Below are 26,017 nucleotides of genomic sequence, written 5' to 3'. Positions count from 1 at the left end.
TCTATGCATCTTTAAATGAATAACCATAGACAGTATCTATGTGTCTCTTTTTGTAAAGGAGAAATGCAGGAAGCAAGTTTGCTTATCCTGAATCTCAAGTGAAAAGGTAAACCCTTTAATTGTTGTTATCATTTAATTATGGCAAAACGTAGTCTTTGGGGTTAAAAAAATGTTTTGTTCTCACTTTCTATGATAGGCCTAGCTTTCAGGTTGCATTGTGGAGGGAGTGATCGGCTCATCCTCATCCTGATACTCGTGGTTTAGCTCTATTACCATTATTGATCTATAAAGAACTAGGGGCCAGATGTAGGTCGGCCGGTAACGGCCGAAAATCGGTATTTTTGGCCGTTGCCGACCGGTATGTATGAATTGGTATGTTGGGCATATTTTTACAGAATCGGTAAATTTACCGATTCGGTAAATTTACCGATTCTGTAAAATATCGAATCTGTATTTTTACCGAATCGGGAAATCTCAGATGTAGGTGGGACTCTTCAGAGTCCCAAAGGCCCTACAAATTCGGTATTTTACCACACAATCCTATTGTGTGGTAAAATACCTAATTCAAGTGTGTATGCATATGTGTGCATGCACACCTATGCCATGTGACAGACAGACATGCCCTTAGGGCATGTCTGTGTGCCACATGGCACACATGTCAATTTTTGGGGTGCCAGAGGGTGTCAAAGTGACACCCCCTGCACCCTTGCTAAAATCGGTATTTACCGATTCTGTAATTACAGAATCGGTATTTCCCATTGATTCCTATGGGCTTCAAAGCTGTAATTACAGAATCGGTAAATACCTAATTTTAACGAATCGGTATTTCCACATCTGGAAATACCTACATCTCCCCCTTCATATTTACCGACTCTTAAATACCGAATCGGTAAAATTGAATATGAATTACCTACATCTGGCCCTAGGCCTCGAAGCAAAAACACAGGAGTTGATCAATATGCCAGTTTAGCAGCGCAAGAGATGCTAGTAGAAGGGAAGAGAGAATGTTTCACTGTTTCTTTTAGAGGTGGTAGATCATAGGATGTCATGAATGTGGCTCGGAAAGTTTACTAATCACTGTCCTCCTTCAGTGTGTTATAGTCAGATTCACACTCACATACATTCACCAAGAGTACGGGGGCAGCTGCACCGATGATAGCCTTGTGAACTTGCCAGGTTACCCTCTTTCATGTTGCCATTAGTCAGGCTGGCAATCTCTGCTGTTCTGAGCTGCCTCTGCCATCTCCCTCAGTATAACTCTTGCAGTCAGACTGACATCAGCAGTAAAGACCACATAGGTAGCTACAGGCAAGTGGGAGAGATATTATTCACAGATGTATTTTTCTTTCTCATGACCACGTACAAAATGTAAATCCAGTATTTTTTTAAATGGGACAATTGCAAGAGGGCGTCAAGGCACTGGGGCCCGTCTGGAAGATTAAGCTAGCTATTGCCCAGAGTCACATGGTGCTGGGCTAACCTGCCGCCAGCACCGGGGATCGAACCGTGAACCCCGTAGTCCAGAGTCAGACGCCTTGGCTGCTGCACCACACCTATTCCATGTGTCAATCAAAGTCTCAGTTATAAGGCATGTAAATGTCACACATAGCCAGCCTTAAAGCTTAGAAATGTCACAAATAAGCAGCCTTAACACCTTGCCTGTTGCGCCGATTCTCCCCCGGTGCTGAACATTCCAATCGCGGGTATGATCATGACGGAACGTACTGTCATGAATGCCATGCAACATATTTTCAAAGATCTGCCATTTTGGTTATGGAACTGGCACACTCTGCTATGGCAGTCTGAGGCCAATGCAGATCTCTACAAATTCACACCAAATCTGGCCTGGAACATTGTGCACTAATCCAGTACTAAGACACAAACACGCACACATGCCAATGTGCATTTAAATGACCTGAGAAAAACAGTACTAACCTACTCCTGAAACACACACTTAGTTTTACTAATACACCTCACTGCTGACCGGCAGCACACTGTACTGTCCCAAAATCAGAAAACAGACGCTGCTTTACTAATGCCATCAGTGTGGACATGCAACGCCCTCTAATAGGCTAGACCTGGTGGACACAGACAGATCTACTAAAGCCCCTCTAACCTGCCCTGAGAGACCCTGCACTAACCCTGTCCTCAAAAACACACAGGGCTAAACATATGCACTTCAGTGCTGACCTGTAGCACCCTCTCCTACACAAGCCCTGGAGCCTATACATAGCTCTATTAATTCACCTCAAACCTGACCTGCTGCACTGTTAGAGTTCTTGGGTCCACAAAGAGGTTTGCCAAGGAACCTCCATCCTGTCTTGAAGTACTTTCTGCTTTTTAGGTTTCAGCCTATCAGGCAGCGCAGCTGTCAGGTTTCCTAAAGAAATCTTGGGGACGGTCAGAAAGTTGACCTAGGAATGCAGTCTGCCTGTTGCTTACCATCAGCTTTGGGGTTTGTAACTCACATTTTCTGGCTTTCTATTTGTTGACTTCATTAGCTTTAAGCTGTCTAGCTCCCGTTGCCCAAACTTTGTTTACTGTATTCTTCCACGAACTCGCTTTCTGTAAACAGGCATTTAAATGTTGTTCCTATCTTGTCACATTTGCTGTGCATTCAAAGACAGAGACCAAATGTCAGGCTGTGTCCTCCAGGGAGATTGGCGTTTTTTTTTCTTTGTCGGACTTCAAAGTGAGAGGATTTATGTGACAATCAAGCTAGTTAGTGGGGGTCTGCTCAAGGAAGGCTATGTAGATGTTCTTTTTTTAAAACACACAATAACATTTAAATGTTCTTAAATGAACTGTGCTGACAATCAAATAAATACATTGGGTGATTTCATTTCCACACATTGTTTATACGCTCTATACTTTTATCAGCAAAACTGTATGTCTGTGCAAATGTAACGGTCATTTCAATTGAAGATGTGTTGTCTGTAATGGCACTACGCTACCATACCATGCATATTCCACTTTACCCCACTCTACTCTGTACCACTTCACACCACTGCACTCTACTCTGCACCACTCCACTCGATGCTACTCCACTCCATTCCACACTGTGTCACTGCACTCATCTGTGCACCACTCCATTCTATGCATCTCTACTCTACACCACTCTACTCTGTGCAGTTCACTCTATCCCACACTACTCTACTGTGCTCCACTGCACTCTTCAAAACTGCACTCTACACCACTCCACTCTATGCCACCCAACTCTGCAACACCACACTCTATGCCACTGCACTCTACGCCAATGCACTTTACATCACTTTACTCAAAACCAATGCACTCTACGCCAATCTACTCTGCACCAAATCACTCTACGTACTCTACTCCAATATACTTTTCTCCACTATACTCTACACCACTGCACTCTACACCACTCTATTCTACTATGCACCACTGTATCTGCGCCACTGATCTCTACACCACTCCACTCTGCGTCACTGTACTATACACCACTCTACTCTACTCTGCACCACTGCACCCTATGCCAATGCACTCCAGGTCACTCTATTGTACACCACTGCACTCTACGATAGTATACTCTGCATCACTGCAATCTCTTCCATTCTACTTTATGCTACTCTATGCCACTGAACTCTACACCACTGAACTCTAAGCAACTGTACTCTACGCCACTGCATTCTATGCCAATCCACTATAAGCAAATCTTGTCTACTCTGCACCACTGCACTCTACGCCACTCTACCCTATTCCAATGCACTCTATGCCACTTCACTCTAATTTGAAACAATCAACTTTGCCACTGCAGTCTACTCAACACTATTGCACGCTGCACCACTCCACACTACACCATGCCACGGCATACCATGCGCTCTACACCGCTTTGCTCTACACCAATACACTTTACGGTACTGTACTGCACTCTAATTCACTGCACTCTATGCCACTGCACCCCATGCCACTATGCCACTCTACTCTATGCCAATGTGCTCTACAGCACTCTACTCTACATCACTCCACTCGTATGCGACTGCGCTGTACCCTGTACCACTCCACTCTACTTTGCACAACTCCACTATATGCCACTTCACTCTACTCTGCAACACTGATCTCTCCACCACAGAACTCTACGCCACTCTACTCTGCATTGCTCCACTCTACGCCACTTTACTGTATGCCAATACACTCTAAGTCACTAATCTACTCTGCACCACTGCCCCCCACAGCATTGTACTTTATACCACTGCACTCTACGCCACTTCACTCTACTCTGAAGCATTCTACTCCATGCCACTGCAATCTACTGCACTCTATGCCACTCCACACTAAGCCACTTAATTTGATGCGGCTGCACTCTATGCCACTGCACTCTACACCAATGCTCCCTATACCACTTTACTCAAAATGAATACACTCTATGCCATATCAATCTGCTCTGCACCACTGCACTGCACACCACTATACTCTGCACTACAAAACTACACTGTACGCCACCCTACACAATTGCAATCTGTCACTTTACTCTGCACCACTCTATGCCACTGCTTCAGGGGCAGCTGGTCTATATGATGGGTCAGGCTCCTCCATTCACTGGATGAGAGGAGAGTTGAGAACAAACACACTGCTTAAAAAATGCACGAGTGTGTGGTCCTCTTGCCCTTGATATACAAGCTAGGGCAGTTACGTCAGGTGTAGGTATGTGGTCTAATTTTCAGGTCTGTTCATTTTGCCGGTCCTTGGGTGATTATCCCATGGCCCTCTGGACTTATTTACGCAGAGCACTTGAAAGCATAGAGAGTTAGGAGCAGTGGCGGCTCCTCGAGGGAGTGCTGCAGGGCGGTGGGGCGGGGAAGAGGCAGGGTGGGGGTTAGTAAACTCCGGCATACGGCCGAACCGAGTTAAGTACATAAATTAATAAATAAATAAATAAATAAATGAATTAATAAATAAATAAATAAAACGCATTACATTGCGCGCGCTGCACCGCCGATTGGGTTCCAGCGCACTCTATGTAATTTGTTTTATTTATTTATTTATGTACTTCACTCGGTTTGGCCGTATGCCGGAGTTTACTACCTTCACCCTGCTCTTGCCCCTCCCCCACCCTGCCCCACCGCCCGCAGGACCCTCGAGGAGCCGCCACTGGTAAGGAGCAGGGCGGGCCAGCAAAGACAAAATAGGAAGAGATCCCACTGGTTGCAGCCTTCCATTATTTTGCATTTGAAACTGGTGGGAGCTGCCAGGGGCTTGGGAGGAGTCACCTCCACTCTGTAGGTACGGATTACGTGCTGCATGTGCGGTTTTGTATATTGTTCCTTGTACCAGTGGATGCTCATGCTTTGCTGGTGAGTGTTTTGTGTCTTTTAAGGTATCTGCTTTTTTTCTATCCTTTTCTATCACAGAGCAATTTCTACAAGGTGGCTGGATCATTATCAAACTGGCTGTTTGATGGTGCACCAGTATGCCCAAGGTTATTCTACTGCAAAACAGGCCCTCTTCCCTCCAACTGCCGGCTGCACAGAGTGCGATGCCATGAGTGACCCTGCTCTGTGATTTGAAGTGGTTAACAAAGCAGCGTCATTCGTGGCTGTTGGATCAGTGAATGGCACTGGTCTTCATGACTGTGTCTGAGTGCATGTGTGAGTGAGAGTGTGCACCTGCTCCTTATGTTTATGGGTGCATGTGGTTGTGTTCAACAGGTGGAGAGGGGCACTAGAGAAGTGACCCAAATAAAAGCCAGCTTGGTGAAATAAAAGATTTTCCTAGGTTCACATACTATGGTCAAGGGGGAAGCCAGGATTGGCTATCACATTGCACAATTCAGACCTTGGGTCTTGGGTCTGTGTGACTATTGTCTCACATGCTTCTTTCAATCCAGTGTGAAAGTTGGAAAGATCTTTTGTGCCCTGCCACTTTCAAAAGTCACCAGCTGCCACTGCACTGCACTCTACACCAATGCACTCTATGCCACTCTACTATACACTGCTGCACTCTACCACACTCTACTCTGCAGCACTACACTCTTTGAGCTCTATGCCACTCTACTCTGCACCACTTTACTCTATGCCACTGCACTCTACTCTGCACCACTCTACGCCTCTCTACTGCACTCTAAACAAATGTACTCTGTGCCTCTCTAATCTACTGTGCACCACTGTACTCTGACATTGCACTCTACACCACTCCAATCTAGGCCACCTCACTCTGCACCAATCCACTCTGCAACACTGCACTCTACGCCAGTGCACTCTATGCCACTTCTCTATACCACTCCACTTTGCCCTGCACCACTGCACTGTACCCTGCACCACTTCACTCTACTCTGAAACAATCTACTTTACACCGCTGCACTCTATGCCAAAGCACTCTACGCCACTGCAATCAATGTTGTGCCACTCTACTCTACACCACTCTACTCTATGCCACTGCGCTCTACCCTGCACCACCATACTATACCCTGCACCATTCCACTCTGCTCTGAAACAATCTACTCTATGTCACTGCACTCTATGCCACGCTACTCCACCCCACTGCAGAATACGCTCTGCCACTATATGCTAAACAACTGCACTCTATGCCACTGCACTCTACACCAATTTACTCAACACCAATGCCAATGCACCCTACGCACTGGTCGTATGCCAACTATGTTGCACCACTCAACTTTATGCCACTATACTCTACAACATTCTATTCTAAGCCACTGCACTCTATGCCACTCCTCGCTACAATGCTCTACATCACTTCACTCTACGTCACTGCCCTCTACGCCACTCTATTCTACTCTTTACCACTGTACGCTATGTCACTGCTCTCTGCACCACTCTACCCTGCACCACTCTGCCCTGCACCACTCTACTCTACATCACTTTACTCTCCACCACTCTATTCTGCAACACTCTGTGATGCTGGACTCTATGACCTTGCACACTACGACCCTGCACTCTGACACTCTACTCTGCATGACAACCCTTGTTGCCACTGCACTCTATGCTACTTCACTCTACTCTGCACCACTCAGTTCTACAATACTCTACCACACTCTACACCACTCCACTCCACTCCACGCCATTGTACTCTACACCACTGCACACTGTCACTGCACTCTAATCCACTCTACTCTTCACCTCTGCACTCTACCCTGCACCACTACACTCTATGCCGCTTCACTCTATGCCACTCTACTCCACTCTGCGCCACTCCTCTCCACTCTACGCCATTGCACTCTATGCCACTGCAATCTACTCTGCACCGCACTACTCTATGTCACTGCACTCTACGCTGCTCTGTGTCACTGCACTCTACGCCAAAGCACTCTACACCACTTAGCTCAAAACCAATGCACTCTACGCCAATCTACTCTGTACCACCGTATGCCACTTCATTCTAGGTCACTCTCCTCCACTATACTACACTCCACTCTACGACACAGCACTCTACGACACGACACTCCACGATACTCCATTCTATGATACTCCACTCCATTAAACTCTGCTCCACTGACACTCTACCCCATTCTATGCCACTCCACTCTACAGCACTCTACTCCACTCTATGTCATTCTACGACACTGCTCCACTCCACACCACTCTAGGTAACTCACTCTATGCCACTTCATGCCACTTTACTCCACTCTATTCTATGACATACTCCTCCACAGCACTTTATGACAATCTACTCCACTGTACACCACACTACTCTACAACAGTCTACTCCACTCCACGCAACAAACTCTATTCTATTCCAATCTGCTTTACACCACTACACAACACTCTATGCCACACCACTCTATGAACCTCTACTCAACTCTGACCCTGTGCTCCACTCTATGCCCTTCCACTCTACAACACTCTACTCCCTCCAAAACACTCCACAACACTGTATGCTACTCCAAATGACTCCTCTCCACGCCGGTCAACTCCTCTGTACACCACTCCACGCTACTCTATGCCACTCCATAACACTCCCCTCTACTCCACTCTACAGCACTCCATGCCACTCTCCTTTACCCTACTAACTTTTAGCCATGCTGAACAGCAGGCACTCTTGCGTACAACATAGCTAAAACGTATTGGCAAAGACAATAGCTCTTTCAAAGGCGAGACCTATCTGCTTTGCCAATGCTTGTTTATCACTTCCACTTATGCCTATCGGTGCAAATGCACCACTAGACAGCTTCGTAAACCTCTTTTGCTTTCTCGCATTAGGGCCCATACACCGTGGTTCCATGTGTGTACTGAGTTTGAAGCTTTCAAAAGAGATAGACAAATTCTTAGGTGAAGAACATTTCAATAGGAATACATCATTCCACCAGTAAGACTCCATTTCACCCACTCAAATGCCAGTATTGGTGTGACGTCTCAAGCCTTGCTTTACATAAAAGCCATCCACCCAGTGCCTAATTTGTGCCGGTGTTTACCAGTGCTCAGCATATGTGCCTATTTCTCAACTTTGGCTCTTAATTCTGATAGTCTACCACATTTCTGAGACAAGGCCATTTGAAGAACTTTTAGAAAATTCAACATACGTTAAAATGAAAGTAACTATATCTCTGCAAACCATTCTACAGCTTTAGAGACATGGATTAATACAGATTTGCTGGAGTGTGATAGTAGATAATGGTGTTAGTGGCATTTGGCAGCACTGGCAAGGTGTCAACACTTCAGTGGATCTCCGTGAAATACCTAAGGTCGTGGCACTTTTATTTTTTTAAATAACCACTGGGTCCTTGCGCAGTCTGCAAACGACACAATATTATAATACCCAGACAAAGTATTTATTTTATTTTTTTATTTATTTTGTACATTTGTATGGCGCAACAGCTACCCAGAGGGTTTCCCGGCGCCTTGGATCTGATTGCAGGAACTAAAAACTTAGAAGAAGGAAGAGTTACTGATCAAAAAGCCAAGACTTCACTCCCTTACGAAATTTAAGGTAGTTTGATTCCAACCGCAGATTAAGAGGAAGGGCATTCCATAGGACAGGGGCCAGATAAGAGAAATAACGTTTAAATGTTTCCAATTGCCCCCAATCCCGCCTGCAGTAGAGTAAAGTTCTGGATTGCTGTATCATTGTTTTGGCTAGGCATATAGGCATAGAAGGCATTTCCCTAATCGGCAGCTCAATTTCTTTGGTGAAACACAGATATTCCAGATAAATCTCAGGCGAATCAATCCGTTTGACTTGGAATTCACGTCGCCTAAAATATAATAGGAACTACCCAGCATTCCCCTTTCTTTTTGTATAAGTTATGCATCACTCTAAGCTTCCAAGCTGTTTGGGTTTATTTGCCCAGGTGCCTTGCTCATATCTGGAATAAGGAATAATACTCTGATGAGCTCTAGCCTGAAATGTGTTACCATTTACTCATCAATTGTTACCATTTATTCATCAATTATATTTTACCAATCCAAAAGCTGTAACACTTTGCTGGGAATAATAAATGCTTTTGTTTTTCATGTGGAATGCTCTAAAATAAAAACAAAAAACTTCCTGAAATTTAGTTTTTCGCAATTTTTACAACTACCTAAGCTCAGCATCAGCGGTGGCTCCTTCGTAATGGCAGAGGAGCATCACCCCGCCCACTGCAAGTGCTGCAGGCACACACATTATTAAAATGGTAATAAATACCATTTTATTTAGGTCACAGGCTTGCGCTGTTACAGCACGAGGGCAAGAGGCAGGGCTGATTTGTGCAATTTCACTGTTACTGCAGCCAGTGCGCATGTCAGATTGGGAAGATGCCTACAGCCGGCAAATCTGACATGCGCACTTCAGCCTGCACAATCCCCTGACTGAGAAACAGCAGAGGGATTGCACCCGTAGTCCCTCAGACGCAAAATGAGCGCTAGGTTAGCCTGCTCCAACCAATCCTGGAGCTGCAAATTGGTTGGAATTACGTTGCACAAGGGAGGAAGTCCTATCCCGCTGCCTGCTGGAGTCACCGCCGAGGAGAGAGACACCGGACGTGGCTCTGTGCAACACATATAGGACATTTTGGGGCATTATTGCTCACCATATTTTACTGTTGCCCGCCGCCACTGCTCAAGGTTAGTTTGTGTGAAGCACGTTTTGGAATTTTAAGAGTGGATTCACTTTATGATTTCTGATAGCCACTCAGCTCTGTGCATTATTGATTGCATGGCTGAACCTTCTGAATAAACAAAACGCTATAACGGGAGTACAGCAGTTTTCAGAAGTACTCAGGTACTCTCGAGGTATTTAATAGCACTGATGATTGGGTAGTGTGGTCGGGTCAATAACTGATGGTGTGCAAAAGGATACAAAAGGGGGTGGTATATATATATAAAAGGAGGCTCAACCTTATGACATTTTTCAAAGAGGCACAATGGGAAACAGACACCTGGCCATGCACAGCTTATTATAAGAACATCAGTAGTTATTGAGGCCCATACAATGTATCCAGGGCGGAGGATGATGACGTTATGTGCCTACTAATTTGCATACTGTTTAGGATGTGGTGAAATCAGGAGCATTTGTGAAATAGGAGTAAAAGAAAAGACGATAAGACTGGGGCAGCAGCATTATATGTGACTGCAACTTCACCAAACAACCGTTGAATAAATATGGACCATGAATGCTAAATGAGCAAACACAAAAACATTGAATGTTCTACAAACATGGAAATGTAAACTTCCCAATGGCAATGAAGTGAATGCAGATCTTTTTCCAAATATTCACGGAGATCATATTTACATTTATTCGCTTGCAGACAGATATTAACCTTTGTAGGTACATATTTTTAAATTATTTTATTTTATTTCCATGCACATTCTCATTTGTCGTGGTTTCCTGTTCCATCAAGTTGTCCCTTTGAGTTCAAGGTCATGTTTCAAAATAGTTCGGAATACTATAGAATGTGGCCCTGGTGCATCTTTCTTCCTAGGTTCTCTTTTTCAATATCTATCATGCCACCTTGTGTCAATGTACTTCTTTGGGCAATTGAAAATGTCCTTTTTAGTGTAGACCCATGCGAAATTCTCAATACAAGTGCGAAATACAGGAATTTCATGGTACTCAAGAATTTGCAGAGTTCGTTTGTGTATAAAATGTCTGGTAGGAGCAGAAAATGTCTTGTGTGAGACATTTTCGCCTCAAAAAATCCCCTTGTCGGTATTTTGAATGACTTTTCAATATGAGGTTTGTCTATATATTGAGTGTTCGCACGAGGTGCACGAGGTACCGCAAAAATATTCAAAGAGAAATTTCACAAGATTTTGTGAAATTACATTTTTCAATTTCAATTTCACACAGGCCTAGCTTCATGTAGGTACATTTTGGAATTACCTACTGCCAGGCTCTTTTTCACAGTAATGTGAATTTGGCTGTGACAGTCGAACTGAATGCAGACTTCTGTTGCTTGAGCAATGCTTGGGCAATAGTGAGTTTGCATATTTTCAGAGGCATCCTTAATTTTAATTCTGAAAATTGCAAGTAAAGGCAAAGTCCCCATTGCACAGTTCATCTATGACGTCTAGGGAACTGCTCTTGGTGTCTTTATAAAGATTGAATTTGGTGCAGCAACAAACATATTACATTCAGCACAAAATATGTGGATGCCTATGGAGCTAGGGGATACAAATTCTGCCTCTGTATCTCCCACTTTGCCACATGTTATGATCCTGGAAAACCCACATTATATCATTGTATCTCAGTTTACATATTTACAAAAAGAAAAAGTATTAAACACTAAGTAAAAGCCTGGTTATTCTACAGATTTCTTGAATATCTCAAAGATATAGGCCATCGCGCCATTTTGGTTGCCATCCAATAGGCCCGGATAGCCTATGTTGGGAGGTCGGCCTTACTGCCTCTCCCTTCCTTGGAGGCCCCAGCAGTATCGCTCTACATGCTCCACAGGGCATGTGACATCACACACCAGTCATCAGCACCACATGCAAGAATATCAGGGAACATGTCAACTTTGACATGCTCCCTGACGACATGATGTGGTATACCAGGAGCAGAGTGGTGGTGATGCGGTGTGAGGTGACAGCGGCAGTGCTTTAAATAGGCCAGTACTCTCCTGTACTGAGTACTGACACTTTTTTATTTTGAGAGGGAGAGTACCTGCACTTCTCAAGAGAAATGTAATACTTTTATTTGGAGTACCTGCACTTCTATTTTTCCATTTCAAGCACTGGACAGCAGTGATGGTAAGGATGGGGGTAAACTTTCGGGTAAGTCAGACACATATGCAGACTTCAGGCCCCACACTTTTACATCACCGTCCGTCTATGAGGGATAGTTGGGTAATTGACTGCGCGCTGACTGCAGTGACCACCCGATATCACTGGAGCACTTTGCTGCTGTACAATATGGTATTGTAGCATTTATATAGCTCGTCACACCTCGTTGTGAGACACAGAAATGCACTTTCAGATGGGTTACCCAGTATATCGCATGGGAGCACATGGTTGTTACAGTATTGTATTTGCTGTGATCCAATGTGGGAAGCATTTTGGTGTCGGGCATGGGTGACCAGAGAGGTGCTCCTATGTTGTCTAGGAAAAACAGTGGTTCCTGTGGAATGATATATCATGAGGTTATGAGACATAAGCACAATCGTAATATAGCGGGTTAGATAATGGCGAAGGAACTACTAACACACCGATTCCAGTGTAGTATATTTTATGGATTTTTTAAACAATAAAGTTAGGAGTAAACATTATACATCAAAACAACATTTGTGCATAGTGTCCCAAGTGACAAAGGGAACCTAAACCTAAGTGACAATGTGAAAATTATATACAAGGTTTCCACAGTTTGTACAAGTCGACCATTATCAAAATAATTCCATGTAAACAGCAGCTATATTTCCAGCAGGAGCTATATACAATGATATGTGCTGGGAAAATGGTCCGCTACTGCTGTTTGTCGACGGCGTTTTGACCCTCAAAACAATGTGGGGTCTCTTCAGAACTATTGATGAAGGGACATCTGAATTTATGATTGTGCAGCCTTGTGAAAATGATGTGCCACCCTTGAAGAATAGAGGAAAAGGGCTTACTCACATGAGGACCCGTCTGGGTACTCAATTTGAGGACAAGCTGTCATCCAATGGGGTATGTAGGTAGGCCAGAGGGGCTCAATTAATTTTATGCCACAGTCGTAGCATTGTAGAATCCCTTTGTGGATAAATAGTGACAATGCACTGGGAGTTTCTCTCCGTAGAAGATTAGAAAAGTGGGACAGCGCTACGCGTGTAGATTCAGAAAAAGCTGCTTCAGTCAGCTTGATGGCTGTACCCGATCAAGCTGACTGACGCAGCTTTTTCATCAATAATCCTGAAGAGACCCCACATTGTTTTGAGGGTCGAAACGCCGTCGACAAACAGCAGTAGCGAACCATTTTCCCAGCACATATCATTGTATATAGCTGCTGTTTACATGGAATTATTTTGATAATGGTCGACTTGTACAAACTGTGGAAACCTTGTATATAATATTCACATTGTCACTTAGGTTTAGGTTCCCTTTGTCACTTGGGACACTATGCACAAATGTTTTGATGTATAATGTTTACTTCTAACTTTATTGTTTAAAAAATCCATAAAGTATACTACACTGGAATCGGTGTGTTAGTAGTTCCTTCGTGCTCTGCCATTATCTAACCCTCTATATTACGTTTGTGCTTATGTATCATAACCTCGCAATATATCATTCCACAGGAACCACTGTTTTTCCTATATAACTATTACCCTGGTTCCTTAGTGAATAGGGTTCCCCTGTTTCTCTCGAACCTATGTTGTCTAGGGGTACAGCACCTATTGGTGTAAAGGAGCAGGAGGTGTGAGAGGTATACTATATATATGTATAAATGGTATTAGCTAGCGTTGATAATTTACTCTGCAGATCCCAATTTAGATTAGTGTTTTCTATACTGCTAGAGGCTGGGATTTACCTGGATGCAGTGGCGTAGTGTGGGCAGGGCCACAGGGGCAATTGCCCCAGGCGTAACAATTCTTAGGGGGTGCAACATTTTAAAAGAAATAAATCATACTCCAATTTTTTTTTCTTTTTAAAATTTTGCACCAGGAATTGCTAACGGTCCATGGGGTGCAATACTTGCCTTGCCCCGAGGGCTGGCAACCCACGTTACGCCACTTCCTGGATTGTCTGTCTCCCAGCTAGTCTAGTTGGGTGATGGGGGCAGGTGGGTCACACATATATGCAACTGCATAGCACCAACCTAGCCAGTGCAGCAGCAGGGTGCCAGGTGCGTGTGAAAGAAAAGAATGGGGTAATCAGAGAAGGTCCAGTAATCCACACAACAACATGCTCAGGGCTTAGTTGCTGTCAAATTAGTAAAATGATACTAAACGGACAGAAATGGAACTTGGTGATATGACATCAGCAATGCACCTTTTTTAAAGGCAGGGATACTGCTGACTCTTGTGCAAAATTCTCTTCGTGAACAAGGAAGAGCAATCAAGGTTCCCAACCTGAGCAGAAACTTCATGGCTTTAAATGACCCAGATTCCACCTACTTCTGCTAGGCTGAATGAGGTCCACTTTTTGAGGAGCAGTTCTCACCCTAAGCTCTTCCCTTGCTCCTAAGGCAGACAGGCACCAGTGGTGCGAGTACAATCAGGGCTCGAGTCGGGGTACCACGCGGGTGGACGGCGTCCTCCCACTTATTTTACCGGGAGCTCGATAACTATAAACTGCAACTGAGTGCACGCTACCTTTCGTGACGTCCCTTCCTGTCGTGACGTCAGCGTCCCCCCACTTCTTTGTTTAGGACCTGTGCCCTGAGTACAATACTCTATTCTGATGCCATGAAAGTGCCCCACAGCAGCAGTGCTTAATTTGAGTCAGTGGTTTCCGGTGATTGCCACGGCACTTAACTCTCATAACCAGCACTTACGACTGTCCACCACATGGTGGCAGTGTTCACCTAATTTTGAGATGCGCATAACAACAGAGAGTTTCATAATTCAATATACATTAAGAATGAATAATACCGCCCCAACTCCATTCTTATAGTGTTGGATGGCCTAGAATAGTCTGAATTGTCACACTTCTAGGTGTGATGGTTAGTAGTTGTGTTGGTATTGTCACTTGCACCATTGGCAGGGTCAATGGGTGGCGCAAGCTGCAATGGCCTGCTTAGAAGTACTCTGCACTTACTTTTTTTTTACAAATTAAGCACCGCAATCATACCGCCACGAAGGCCTCCCACTGCAGGGCAGCGCTTTATTCTAATGATGATATTGGAGTCATGCTAGGCAATGTGCCTTATTCTCGTGGCGGTAATGGTTTCACGCTGCAGTACTGTGATTTATTCAGATGGTGTTAATGACGTCGCGCTGCGCTACTGTGCTAAATGCGTCTGTGTGTCACGCTGCAGTACTGTATTCTAATGGCGACGACAGTGTCAGACTGCTATGGAGTGCAGTGCCCAGTGTGGTGTGAGTGTCACGCTGTACTAGTGTCACTCTGCCGTACGGTGAGGATGAAGGGATCGCATTACAGTACTGGGCGTTTTAAGGAAGACATGAATTTGTCACGCTGCAGGTTTGTGACTTATTACGCTACTTAGAAGTTCTCATACTGGGCTACGGTGCTTTAAGTTGATTGTAATGACCATCACACACTGCGGCACAGTGTGGTGTAATGGTGCGGTGAAAATACCACACACGACTGTGCTTTATGAGGACTCCAGGAAGACTGCACACTGCAACACTGTGATTTATGATAAGTCCATGAAGATCGCATGCCTATTGCAGTATAGCGCTCTATGATCAGGCCATGAAATTGACGTACTGAAGTGTAGTGCTTAATGAGGAGGCCATGAAGTTGACATACTACAGTATAGCGCTTTATGATGAGGCAATTAAGTTGATGTACTGCAGTATAGCGCTTTATGATGAGGCGATGAGTTGTCAGGCGGCAGTACAGTGCTTTGTAACAGTGTCATGATTTGTCGCACTGCAGTACAGTGCTTTATGATGAGGCCATGAAGTTGTCATACTGCAGAATAGCGCTTTATGGTGAAGCAATGAAGTTGTCCCACTGCGGTACGGTGCTTTATAATGAGGCCATAACGTTGCTAAGGGGCAGTACAGTGCTTTATGACAGTGCCGCGAAGTTGTCACACTGGATATCATGCTTTATGATGAGGTCATGAGGTTTCAGGTGGCTGTACAGTGCCATGATTTGTCACACTGCAGTATAGTGCTTTATGATGAGGCCATGAAGTTATCACACTGCATTATAGTGCTTTATGATGATGCCATGGGGTTGACATACCGCAACACAGTGCTTTATGATGAGGTCATGAAGTTGTCACACTGCAGTATAGTGCTTTAAGAGGAGGCCATGAAGTTGTCAGGGGGCAGTATAGTGCTTTATAACAGTGCCTTGAGTTGTCACACTGCAGTATAGTGCTATATAAAAGTGCCGTGAAGTTGCCACACTGCAGTACAGTGCTTTATGATGACGCATGAAGTTGTCACACTGCAGAGTCGTGCTTTATGACGAGGCCACGAAGTTGTTGCAAACACTGCAAAGTTGCATAATGAGAGCTCGACAGAATGCAGCGCCGTGGTTTATGACGTCATGCACAGGGCACGCTGCAGCACTGTGCTTTAGAAATGATGCTATGGAAATGACACGGTGCCATGCGGTGTGATGCCATGATGTAGACAGGCAGCAGTGCTGTGCTTTATTTATGATGCAGTACCGTGCCAGCGGTGCTGTGGAGATGAAACAGCTGTGCTTGATGATGTCATGGAGGTGACACACCTGCTATCTGATGATGTCATGAAGCTGTCACACTGCAGTACAGTCCTTTCTGAGGAGGCATGGTTTTGTCAGAGGGCAGTGCAGTGCTTTACAATAGCGCCACGAAGCTGACACACTGCAGCACCGCGCTTCATCCCGACGGAGGTGGAGGCGTGACACTGTAGTGGTATGAGGTCCGATGGTGACACGATGCCGAGTGAATAAATGGCTGCCCGTTTTCAGACAAAAAACATGTAAGGGAGCGCTCTAAGTGCTAAAGAAGGCCGGTGGCGCCCCTGCCAGGCCAGGCAGGACGCCACCAGGGCCCGCGGGGCTAAGGGAGGCACTCCCCAACTCACTTCTTCTCGCGGCTCTTCTTGATGGCGAAGGTGATGATCTTCTTCAGGATGAAGATGAGGATGAGGAGGCCGATGAGCCCGCCAATGGCTCCCGCGATGATCACGGTCAGCGTGTTATCCACCACCACAACTGCAGGGGGCGAGAGAGAGACAGCAGAGGGCACAGGTTACCTTTTTTTTTGTGTTATAATTTTTTATTAGCATTTCATAAATACGGAACAAGAAATATATGATAACATTGCATATCTTAAAATACGTAAGAGTAGAGAAAGAATAATGAATACAATTATAATATAAAAGCAAATGTATCAAAATCCATTGAATAGCGGAAAAAATGAGGAAATTGGGGGCAAAAAATATTATATAAAATAAATACAGATATCATTAAATGTTAAATAGAGAATATAAAATATTAAAACATTAAACCATAAATTTGACAACAAATCATTAAAAACTGAAAAAGATTGAATGTTAAGCTAGTAAAACATAAGTTATATATTTCATTAAAAGAATTGATTTGAAATATTAAAAGGGAATGCATTATAAACAATACAGAATCACAGGTTAGCTTTGAGCTTTCATTTCGAGGCGATTTTTTATGACGTCACGTCATCAAGGCGAGACAAGTCTGAGGAGATTTTGGAGAGTGCAAAGTGGGTGACGGTCAAACAAGGGGCCTTTTCTGATCACCTTGAGTTCACTTATGGCATTTTCAAAGAGAGACCGTCACGCAGTGGGCCTGCCTGTGTGGCAGAGGCCCAAATACAAGTAGAGAGAAAAGGGGACAGCTAGAGATATGAGGCGGGCAGTTGGAGTGACAGACAAATATAAAGAGTTCGATGGGATAGAGGCAGCTAGAAGCAGAGAGAGGCAGATCGACAGTGGCAGAAAACAACAGGTGGATACAGAGAAATACGAATTGAATTCGGGAGATAGATGCAAAAAGAGGCAGCGATAGATAGATAGATAGATAGATAAATAGATAGATAGATAGATAGATAGATAGATAGATAGATAGATAGATAGATAGATAGATAGATAGATAGATATTGCTAGGTTGGAAATGAGACAGATTACTAGATATAGTCAAAAATGGAACCTAGAGATTAGTAGAGATAATTAGAGATAGATCTAACAAAAGAGCTCACCTGTGTGGTCCAGCAGGTACCACGTGGCGCAGTTCACACGCCCTGTAACTATGGCCTACCTTTCTTGCGATTATCTTACGGAGCTATTTTCCCAGCACCATCCTGCTCACAATGGGATTTATTTATGAGAGCCCTGCGTCACTTTTGCACCACATAAAGTGGCACATGCGTGACGCAGTGCTCTCATTTTTAGGGCTCGACCTCTGGCAATGTGCATGCGCATTGCAGATGTCAAGACATATTGGGGCTTATCCAGAGCTTAACCAAATGGGCGATTTGATGCTGTGCCCGTGAAAAAAGTGCCTGCACGCATCAAAGCCACCAGCCTCCCTCCACAAGCTTACCCCAGCATGCGCTCTGGCATTTCTCCTCCCCTAATTATTCACTGCCCACGGCCGGCCGGCACATCAAAGGTTGCTGCTCCCCGTGCGTCTCGTCACCCTTACTCTCCCCTATTCTTCCCTTCTTGTCTTTTCAGTCTGCCATTTCAATAGCACCCCTCTTATTTTTCACCTGGAACTTTTTCCATGCAGCTTCCTTCCCAGGCCCGCTGCGCTTGCCAAATGCTTAAATTTCCCGTGCTTAGTTGTCCCTTTCGTTTGTCTTGCCTTTAAGTTTCCTTCGGGGTTGTTTTTTTCTGTCAGTACTTCATCTTGCCTTTCAGTTTCTCTTACTCCGACTCTTTTCCTCCCTTAAACTTTATTTCTGGTTTTTATTTACTGTTTTTTTGCATTCTGTAGTTCTTTGTCACCTTTTCCTTTGTCTCTTCCAAGTCTGCAGCCTCGTTTCTGTAAAGAATTAAATCCGCTGTGTTCCCGGAAATGAACGCATTACCTCAGACCACCCCCGTTGTCAGACAGCACCGCCGCAGCCTGCTGCACCCCCTTTCCGCTGAACTTTGTCCCACGTGGATGCTTTTTCCCCTGTTAAAGTCATACAACCTCTGCCGCTTTTTCCGAGTTCCTCGTGGCTCCAGAGAGAAACTCGCATTTCCTTCCCTTTCACGTGCCATCTGCAGACAAGCCTCACTGTGCGCCCAGAGTTGCAGGCGCAGCGCTAGAGTGGAGCTCGGGGGAGAGGCAGCGGCAGCACAAGAAAACTGAGACTGCACCAGGAACCGCTCAATTCAGCCCGTCAGCTCAGCCAGCCTCCGTCACGGCCCCGGTAATGAGAACGATAACCTGTTTTATGTAGCGCTTCAATGCACTTGTCTGGTTTCTAACCGCGGTAAAAAATAGCACATTCCAGAGAACCCTCCTTCCGGTGCCCACGCGTCAACCATACAGGAGAGCCCTCTGCAATATTACTCTCTTATATATATCGCTTGAACCCCAGTGGTGTGGTTTCTAAGTGCTGTAAAACAATAGGACATCAAAGCACAGCATCCTATCACTGGCTACACACCTTGTCTAGACCCCCAAACATATTAATATAAACGGTATTTCTAAATAGTGTTTGAAGCGGCTTTGCTGCGGTTTCTTACCTCGGTAAACAGCGCGACTGTCACCTTACTACGCATCACCTTCCTCCTGCCCATCCCTTGCTGTGACCACCCCCCCAAAAAAATCAAAAACGTGTTTTCGTTAAATAGCGCCTCACTGACAGTTTGCCGTTTTTCACTGCCATAAATACGAGTTGTGCCATGTTTTTAGTCATCGGATTTTTTTTTAACCAAATAATTAGTTTAAAAACAGAAAGTGAAGAACTCTTATTTTTTTATTTTGGGATGCCGCCTGTCACCTTCAACGGTGTGAGTGAAAAAAGGACTGTCTGCTAAAGGCCAGTTTCTCTCAAGGACGTTTGGCAATCAAAGATACATTTTGCTCTGTTTGCTGCTCACCAGTCTGATGGAGGCACCCGGTGGTGCAGGTATCATTTTATGATCTGCATTTGTATCCACCCTCGTTGTTTCTGTATTTTGTACTGCACACAGTGTGCTCGCACATGGCTCTCTGTGCTCTGCCTTCACCAGCGTAAACCGCTCTGGCCACGTGTCCCGCGCTATATAACATGAAATGAAAAATTATATTTGTATAGCGCCGAAACTACCCGGAGGCCTCGCAGCGCTTACATTGATTGTAATACTGAGCTGGCCGCGGGGTTACCGAGTTTTGGTGTACAGATGTGTCTTCAGCGCTTTCCTAAAAGCCATCCTGTTGGGGATCCCTCTAAGGGCAAGAGGGAGGGAATTCCAGAGCCTGGCGGCCGTGTGGGAAAAGGAGCGGCCGCCCCACCTAGCTTTGTTAATCTTTGTTGTAGTTGCTAGATGCAATGATCCGGAGCGAAGGGCTCTGGGGGGGACATAAGGCAGTACTAAAGGAAACAAGATGGCCGGGCCCGTTCGATGAATAGATTTGTGGACAATGCACATGGCCTTGAACTGAGCTCTGGCGGCGACTGGAAGCCAGTGAAGATCGTTCAAGGCGTGCTTAGCAGACTGCCAGCGAGGGATGTTGTACAGTAGGCGGGCGGCACAATTTTGGGTGACCTGGAGCCTGTGGGTCACAGCTACCGGTGCTCCCAGATATAGCGCGTTTCCATAGTCCAGGCGAGAAAGGATCAGGGCCTGGACCAAGATTCTCCTCGCCTGGAAAGGGAGCAACGGGAGCACTTTACGAAGCATCTTCATGAGCCCCGCACATGTGGCCGCTGTTTTAATGGCTTGAGCCGAGAAGTCAAGCGACTTGTCCAGCCAGACGCCCAGGCTCTTTATCTGGGGTTTGGGGGGGGGAGGGCACCAAGGCAGGAAGGCCAAATAGAGGCCAGACAGGTCGGAGGAGGGTTGCCCAGGAGCATGACCTCCGTTTTCTCCCCATTGAGTTTGAGGCAGGACAGTTGCATCCACCTAGCTACAGCCTCTAGACAGGGACCTAAGGTGTTGGACGACCCATCCGTGTGGTCTAGAGAGACCACCAGTTGGGTATCGTCTGCGTAGGTGACAATACACACGCCGAAGGGTTGGACTATCCCTGCTAGAGGTTGCATGTAAACGTTAAAAAGCGTGGGGCTCAGGGAAGAGCCCTGAGGCACCCCGCAGCTAAGTGGATTTTTGATGGAAACAGCCTCACCCTCAAACACCTGGAAGAAACGCTCTTCCAGGAAGGAGGACAGCCACTCCAGTGCCACGCCCGACACTCCCAAACTCATCAGATGATGTAATAAGATGGTGTGGTTGACGGTGTCGAACGCGGCACTGAGATCGAGCAAAATAATGGCTGCCTTTCCTCCCCGGTCCAGCACGGCTCGGGTTTCTTCCGTCACTGCAATGAGAGCAGTTTCAGTCCCATGCTGGGGACGGAACCCTGTCTGAGAGACGCAAAGCAGATCCGCTGATTCCAAGTGGTCTACTAGGATGGTGTTGATGTGTCTCTCGAGCAGTTTACTCATCCAGGGGAGTAGGGAGATTGGGCGGAAGTTAGACAGGTTGTTCTGGTCCAGGGAGGGCTTCTTTAATAAAGCCTTGACCAACGCACACTTCCAAGAGGTAGGGACAGAGTTGGTGGTGATAGAGGCATTGAGAGCATTCAAAATGGCCGGGCGGATGGCATCCCAGACCTTTGTAAGAATCCTCGGGGGCGCTGGATCATTAGGGGATCCCGAGGTGACTTTAGGGATGATTTTATCAATAGTGGCGGAGTCTAACAGGGGAAATTTGTCCAGTATGCAGGGGGCAGTAGAAGCACTCTCCAGAGAGATGGTGGATTCCTCAGCCTCATTACCTCCAGAAAATAAAGAGTAGATGGTTTGAATCTTCTGAAAGAAGTAAGAGGCTAGATCATCGCATCGGGATTGGGCGCCCGTTGGGGACAGCTGCTCGGGTGCGGGGAGGGGCTGTTTCCTATAGGACAGGTTTTTAGGGCTCGACCTCACCAAACAATAGTGAGTAAAGATACTCTACTGCCCACAACAGAAGAACTGAAATGAGGGATACGCGGCCCCTCTTATCTCTCCGCTCTCCTTACTCTCACCACTCTCCCCTCCCTCTCACCTCCCTCTCACCTCAATCTCCCCTCTCCTCACTATCCTCACTATCCCTACTCTCCCCTCTCACCACTCTCCTCTCACCACTATCCCCTCTCACCACTCTCCCCTCTCTCCCCCTCACTCCCCTCTCCCCTCCCTCTACCCTCTCCTTAGTCTCCCCTCTCCTCACTCTCCAATCCCTCTCTCCCCTCCCTCTCTTTCCCCTCTCTCCCCACTCCCCTCTCTCCTCACTATCCTCTCTCTTCACTCCCCTCTCTCCTCACTCCCCTCTCTCCTCTCCATCTCCCCTCTCCTCACTCAACCCTCTGCTCACTCAACCCTCTCCTCACTCTCCCCTCTCCTTACTCTCCTCTCTCACCTCTCTTCTCCTATCTACTCTCTACCCTCTTACCTCTCTCCTCTCATCCCGCTCCCCTCAGCACCACCACAGCATCACTCAGGGGCACCACAACATCACTATGCACCACTACAGCATCACTGAACGCCACAGCATTACTCATCGCCACCACTGCATCACTTAGCACCACCCCAGCATCACTCAGCACCACTCACCATCACAACATCATCACCCCAGCATCACTCAGCACCACCACAGCACCACTCATCATCACCACATCATCACTTAGCGCTACCCCAGCATCACTCAGCAAACCACAGCATCACTCAGCGCAACCACAGCATCACTCAGCGCAACCACAGCATCACTCAGCACCACCACAGCATCACTCAGCGCAACCACAGCATCACTCAGCGCAACCACAGCATCACTCAGCGCAACCACAGCATCACTCAGCGCAACCACAGCATCACTCAGCACCACCACAGCATCACTCAGCACCACCAAAGCACCACTCAGCACCACCCCAGCATCACTCAGCACCACCCCAGCATCACTCAGCACCACCCTAGTATCACTCAGCACCACCACAGCATCACCACAGCATCACTCAGCATCACCACAGCACCACTCAGCACCACCACAGCACCACTCAGCGCAACCACAGCATCACTCAGCGCAACCACAGCATCACTCAGCGCAACCACAGCATCACTCAGCGCAACCACACCATCACTCAGCGCAACCACAGCATCATTCAGCGCAACCACAGCATCTTATTCACACCTTCAATCATTTTTGCACCATCCAAGGTGCTAAAACTCACAACCAGAAGCCACAAATACCACCAACATGCCATTAGCTTCTAGACACTGACACGGACAAGGAGCGTACCGCCGCTGGAGCGCTGCGTGCGCATTTACGCGCTATATAGCGATTTTTTAACAAAGCCTGTTTCTTATTTGCTTTACTATCTTTTATTATTCCCTGCTTTTATCCCCTTACTCACACCATAATCGGTTTGTCACCGCCGCTTGAGCGGGTCCGGTTCTTGGGGTGGGCTGCCGGTTTTGGGCGCCATCTTGGAGTGGGGTGAGTGGTGCTACAGTTACCATCAGCTGCCTGCGCTTTACTGCGCAATAGGCAGCGAGGAACGCCTACTTAAGGCGAGTCCTTAGTGTGGCTCGCTCTGACAAGTTGCGTACCGCCGCTGGAGCGCTGCGTGCGCATTTACGCGCTATATAGCGATTTTTTAACAAAGCCTGTTTCTTATTTGCTTTACTATCTTTTATTATTCCCTGCTTTTATCCCCTTACTCACACCATAATCGGTTTGTCACCGCCGCTTGAGCGGGTCCGGTTCTTGGGGTGGGCTGCCGGTTTTGGGCGACATCTTGGAGTGGGGTGAGTGGTGCTACAGTTACCATCAGCTGCCTGCGCTTTACTGCGCAATAGGCAGCGAGGAACGCCTACTTAAAGCTCCTCCCCTAGCATAGCGGGATCGCGTAGCGGGCGCGCCTCTGCGTGGCCGGAGTCGTGCCAGAATCCTGCCCGTCTGCGCCCGTCCGCGCTAAGGACGTGCGGGACGTTGCGGATGCTGGGCTGTGACAAGTGGTCATCTTTTGTGTCGCAATGCTGACATACTCCATCGAGAGCTTATACTCCATCGGCCAGGTGAGTCACAGATGTAATCTATCGCCGGTCCATCCGCTTTGCGGTCCGTACCGCTGCCCATGTAATGGTTGGGCACTTGACTCTCCGAGGCCCATCCTCCGGAAGAACTGTTCAGATGTTCACCGCAGTAGGGGTTCTTTTACCTCTCTGCGGATTTTAAATCTGAATGTGAGATCGGCACTGAAACATCATCAGAATATCTACGATCTTATTGAGGATGAAGCTCCCGACATTTTCGCCATTACTGAAACCTGGCTACAGGAAGTGGACGCTGCTATTTTCAATCTTGCTTGCCCCCCTGGCTATTCTATGTTCACCTTGAATAGATCTTCCAGAGGTGGGGGTATAGCTCTTATAGTCAGGTCCAGTTTTTCCTGTGTGTGGAGTGCCCTGAACATCCCCGGGTGTGAAAGCGCTTCTTTTAAGGTCGCTGTGAGCCCTGAGTTTACACTTTCCGGGATGGTCGTATATCGCCCGCCTGGTAGTGAGGTGGTGTTTAGAAATGCTTTCCCCGACATTGTTGGCACTTTGGTCACCGACTGTGCCAACTTTTCCATCTTGGGTGATTTGAATTTGCATTTCGACGTCCCCTCAAACTTGACGGTACGCAGCATCTCTTCAGACCTAGAGGCCTTTCAACTTTCCCAGCTGGTCTCCCAGTCTACTCATATTGGGACACACATTCTTGACCCCTTTTTCACCAACCTGCCGGAGATTAAAATTACATCCATTTCTCCGGTAGACTGGACTGACCACTTTTTGGTGTCCATTTTCTGTCCTATACTGGCTACTGCCTCCATTCCATCAGCGAGACAGGTACCCAGGAGGTTATGGAACAAACTCAGGCTAGAAGACCTCCATCGTCTTCTATCAGTAGAGCCGTTGGGTCCATTGAATGGCGTAGAAGATGGATATGACCTCTTCTGCTCCTGGCTCACTAGGGCTCTGGACACTCTGATACCCATTGTATCGACTAAAATCAATACCAGAGAGTCGAGTCCCTGGTACGATGGTGCCTTACGCGCCTTGAAGGGAGCCTGTAGACGGGCGCAGAGGGCATGGCGGAAGACGTATGGGGCTGATTTAAAAGCTGCATACACCATGTCCGTCAAGCTCTATCATCGGGCTATTTGTCAAGCCCGAGCGGCATTTTATGCCGCCGAATTTCGAAACAGCACTAACCCGTCGAAGGCCATCTTCAAGGCCGTGAAAGATCTTATGGCGAAACGGACTGCCTCCACGACCGTGAGTTCCATCTCTCAATGTGAATCCCTGGCTTCCTATTTCTTGGGAAATGTCCAAACAATTTATCGGACATTCCCTAGCATAGGGACTGGTCTGGGAAGTTCTAACGGGACACCTCATCAAATCACCCTGCTTTCATTCCCCACTCTCACCGTGGATGGATTTGACAAACTTGCGTTGCAAGTTAAATCTGGCTCTCCATCTGATCCAGTAAGATCTGATCTCTTTCGTGATCAGACCTTTATGGGGCGCACTGTTGTGCGTGCCCTTGTCAACCTCTCCCTTGAGACGGGTGTAGTTCCATCTAAGTGGAAGCAGGCAGTGGTGTCCCCAATCATCAAAAAGCCTTCCTTGGACCCATCTAAGCCTGAAAGTTATCGCCCTATCTCGCTACTACCCTGGCCGGCAAAGATTACAGAGGCCCGCGTTAATCTGGCCCTGTCAGAACACCTATCCAGTACCAATGCCCTTGACCCCTCACAAAACGGCTTCCGTGCTGGACACAGCACGGAGACCGCTCTTCTTGTGATGGTGGAACACCTCCGTGCAAGGT

General features: G+C 46.6%; 1 protein-coding gene across 2 annotated transcripts in view; it reads right to left on the bottom strand.

Annotated features, from left to right (window-relative positions):
- The window catches only part of SCN4B (sodium voltage-gated channel beta subunit 4), a 220,506-nt gene that overhangs the window by 45,349 nt on the left and 149,140 nt on the right, over positions 1-26,017 (bottom strand). For both annotated transcript variants that reach the window (XM_078682263.1, XM_078682262.1), the window contains exon 4: positions 17,078-17,207. In XM_078682263.1, coding sequence (XP_078538389.1) covers positions 17,078-17,207 — 130 coding nt within the window. The remainder of the gene's footprint in view (positions 1-17,077; positions 17,208-26,017) is intronic.

The sequence above is a fragment of the Lissotriton helveticus genome, chromosome 3_1 (assembly GCF_964261635.1).
Source record: "Lissotriton helveticus chromosome 3_1, aLisHel1.1, whole genome shotgun sequence".
NCBI classification, from domain to species: domain Eukaryota; kingdom Metazoa; phylum Chordata; class Amphibia; order Caudata; family Salamandridae; genus Lissotriton; species Lissotriton helveticus.
The sequence above is the reverse complement of the archived record's forward strand: the minus strand, read 5'-3'. Positions and strand labels throughout refer to the sequence as shown.